General features: G+C 33.7%; 1 protein-coding gene across 1 annotated transcript in view; it reads right to left on the bottom strand.

Annotated features, from left to right (window-relative positions):
• Positions 1–793: 793 nt before the first annotated feature.
• Positions 794–3,077, bottom strand: part of LOC137073717 (deoxynucleoside triphosphate triphosphohydrolase SAMHD1-like) — a 20,405-nt gene continuing 18,121 nt past the window's right edge. Inside the window, exons 10-14 of the mRNA XM_067442421.1 lie at positions 2,254–2,339; positions 1,668–1,921; positions 1,475–1,543; positions 1,278–1,379; positions 794–981 (exon numbers count right to left, since the gene is read on the bottom strand). Coding sequence (XP_067298522.1) covers positions 850–981; positions 1,278–1,379; positions 1,475–1,543; positions 1,668–1,921; positions 2,254–2,339 — 643 coding nt within the window. The 3' untranslated portion in view covers positions 794–849. The remainder of the gene's footprint in view (positions 982–1,277; positions 1,380–1,474; positions 1,544–1,667; positions 1,922–2,253; positions 2,340–3,077) is intronic.

Here is a 3,077-nt window from a genome sequence, read left to right as displayed (position 1 = left end):
TAAACACAATACAGTTTTTTTGTCAGTTTCTAACAGCTGAAAAGCATTTTTCGTAACTTTCAAATAACAAGAAACAATGTCAAAGATTAGATCTAGAAAGACATCTAGAAAGATATATAAAATGTAATTCCTAAAAAATATGTAAACCCCCAAAATATATCTTAAGATCAGTACACACACACACACACACACACACACACAAAGGAGTGGCATAATATTAAATGATTCATCATTTACCTGTATTAATCAATCACCAAACAAGCCTGTTATAGCATAACCCTTCACCATCCTCTAGTTAATCATGATTTTGTACCTATCTAACATCCAACATATTGTGTGAAAAATAATAGCAAGCAAATAGAATATCAATTTGCTATTGTGCATAAATATGTTTAATATCTGTGAAGAACTAAAACATCCCATTGCCAGCAATTTTACCCAAGGTCAGCTCCAGTTCGAATGTCCCTCCACTTTAGTTTTATAACTGTTACTTGGATTTAGATACATTAATGATGCTACTTTATCACAGATTTTTCATTTTTGTCATCTACATGTCTGTCATAAGGTTCAGCCTGAAAATGAGGGTATAGGGTGTGATTTCAGACAGCCTCTGTAAGTGGACAAATAGAGTAAGATTATGGTCCTTGTAAATATTGGATTTGAAACAACCAGAATCCTCAAACTGTTATCTTAACTTACCATAACCTGATCTATGACCTTACTGGGTTGTGTTCTGGAACATAAGATGACTAAAATCATAATTTTAACACACAAATATATGCTGAGCCTGCATACATACATATGAACACGTGCATACACTGAGGGGGTATTAACACATGAGAGGGCAGGTCATACCATCGCTTTAGGATCGATTTTCAATTTCCACTCCTCAAAGAACTGCTGAGCGTCCTTGAGCTTTTCTTCTGGGCCTTTATAGTACACTCTAAACAGCTGTTCATAAAAATCTTTGGGCTGGAACATCTGTCATAACAAGAGTTGTCAGAAATTAATAGAATAATATTTTATAACTATATTGTATACTTTTTTCTTTAAAAAATGGTAGCTTTCAAAAGATTATACATGTTTTCCATTACATTACTTCAAAAAGACAAGTGGAATGCACAATAGAAATAAATATGACTTTACTTGAAATAGTTAACCTTTTTTAGACATGTATACATGGAGGAATGAATGGGCTTCTTTGTGTAACTAATTTGTTTATAATCCTGGTCTCTAATTGAATATGTATTTTTAATATTTAAAAATCACATAGGTACCTGATCATTTTTCAGGAAGACTGTGTTTGGGTCCCTTTTGCTGTAGAAATAGACACTGTGCATGGGGTTTTTATCCTTCATGCCATGATCAATTTGAACCACCTGGATGAGAACCAATATCCATTCAAATAATTTAAGAGATAACTTAAACTGAAGAGATCAAGAGATGCATATTAAAGATTTATATTTGAACATACATCAACCACAAAATCTTCGGCCTTCAGATCTGTTTTTTTCTCCACTGCTTTCTTCCAGTCATCCTTTACCTTAAGAAATAAGAAAATCAACAGTAAAATAAACCAAATGGCAAAAATTATCTCATTACCTGAAAGTCATATGGCAATAAAGATTATATGAGCTAAGTTTATTTAGTTGTATGCGGTCCAATACCTCTAGGCTCTTCTTCAGTTTGACCTCTCCCAGACATTTTGGCAGGTCCCTTTTGAGAATCTTCATCACTTTTTCTCTAGCATCCTGAAGATCTTCTGGCTGAAGGATTTCTTGGACAGCCTGAAGCATTTTTTGTGCTGTTTTTTTGTCTTTTTCAAGCTTTTCTGCACCTTTTTGGAGTTCCTCTTCTGCTTTTTCAAGTTTTTCTGCACCTTTTTGGAGTTCCTCTGCAGCTTTTTTAAGTTTGTCTGCACCTTTTTGGAGTTTTACAGCAGTCTCACGTATTATTTTGGTCACATCTGGTTTTTTGTCATTAAGATTTCTTTGGGCATTTTTGAGTATATTTTTGTAATCATACTCAGGGTGTAACATTTTCTCAAGAATATTATCTGTTAGAAAAGGGAGAACATATCTATTTGTATTTATTTATTTATTTTTGCATTTTAGTTAAAACAATCATAATAATAAATCCACAAACAACATACTAAGTAGACTTATAGATTTATTATTTTACCAAATGTGGATATAATTTCCTGTCCTTCCATTCCCCTTTTATTTTAGGCCCATATGCAAGTTTCCCACTGACCTGTGAGTTTGGTGTATTCTCCCATATCATGTACTGCTTCAGAGATCTGGAAATGGTCATTAGCACTTACCAGCGCTTCTTTAATCCTAAAATGCAAAGGTAACACATTACAATAAAGTTCATTTGTTAACATTACATGAACTAAAAATGAACTGCACTTATAAATAATGTATTTATCTTTGTTAAAGTTCATTTCAACATTTACTAATACTTTATTAAAATCTTGTTAACAATGATGTACTGTGAACTAACATGAACAGCTGTATTTTTTTTAACTAAAGTAAACAAATATTAACAAACACATTAACAAATGTAGAATTAGTTAATACATTAAATCAAGCATCTGTTTTAGTTCAGACAGACCACATAGTCAAGCTCCATTATCAGCTGATTGGAAAAATTCAAACCCTGCCCATATCAGCTAATCTGATTCCTATGCACTCAATTGTCAACTCTCAAAAAGGGCGCCTTACTTAAAGGTGGGGTAAGTGCTATCTGGTAACCGTTGCTGCTATTTCAAATCACCAAAACAAACACGCCCCTACCCCCAAAAGTGTCTCGCCCCTATTTTGATAGCTCCGCCCCACATATACGTAACCCAGGCAACGACTATGGCAGAATCTGTGTGTTACTAATCCAGGTTGAATATTCAATGAAAAAGTCACCCTTTCCATCACAAAAACACAAACCGTTCTCACGAACAGCTCGATAGTACACGAGCCGACAGTCCAGCTAACGACATATTACAATTATGACCAGATTACAGTTATAGCGATCATGTACAGAGGAAACAAATATACATTAGGAGTATACAAAAATAATCT

The sequence above is a fragment of the Pseudorasbora parva genome, chromosome 4, assembly GCF_024679245.1.
Source record: "Pseudorasbora parva isolate DD20220531a chromosome 4, ASM2467924v1, whole genome shotgun sequence".
Lineage (NCBI taxonomy): Eukaryota > Metazoa > Chordata > Actinopteri > Cypriniformes > Gobionidae > Pseudorasbora > Pseudorasbora parva.
Note: the sequence above shows the minus strand (reverse complement) of the source record. Positions and strands in the feature narration are given on the sequence as shown.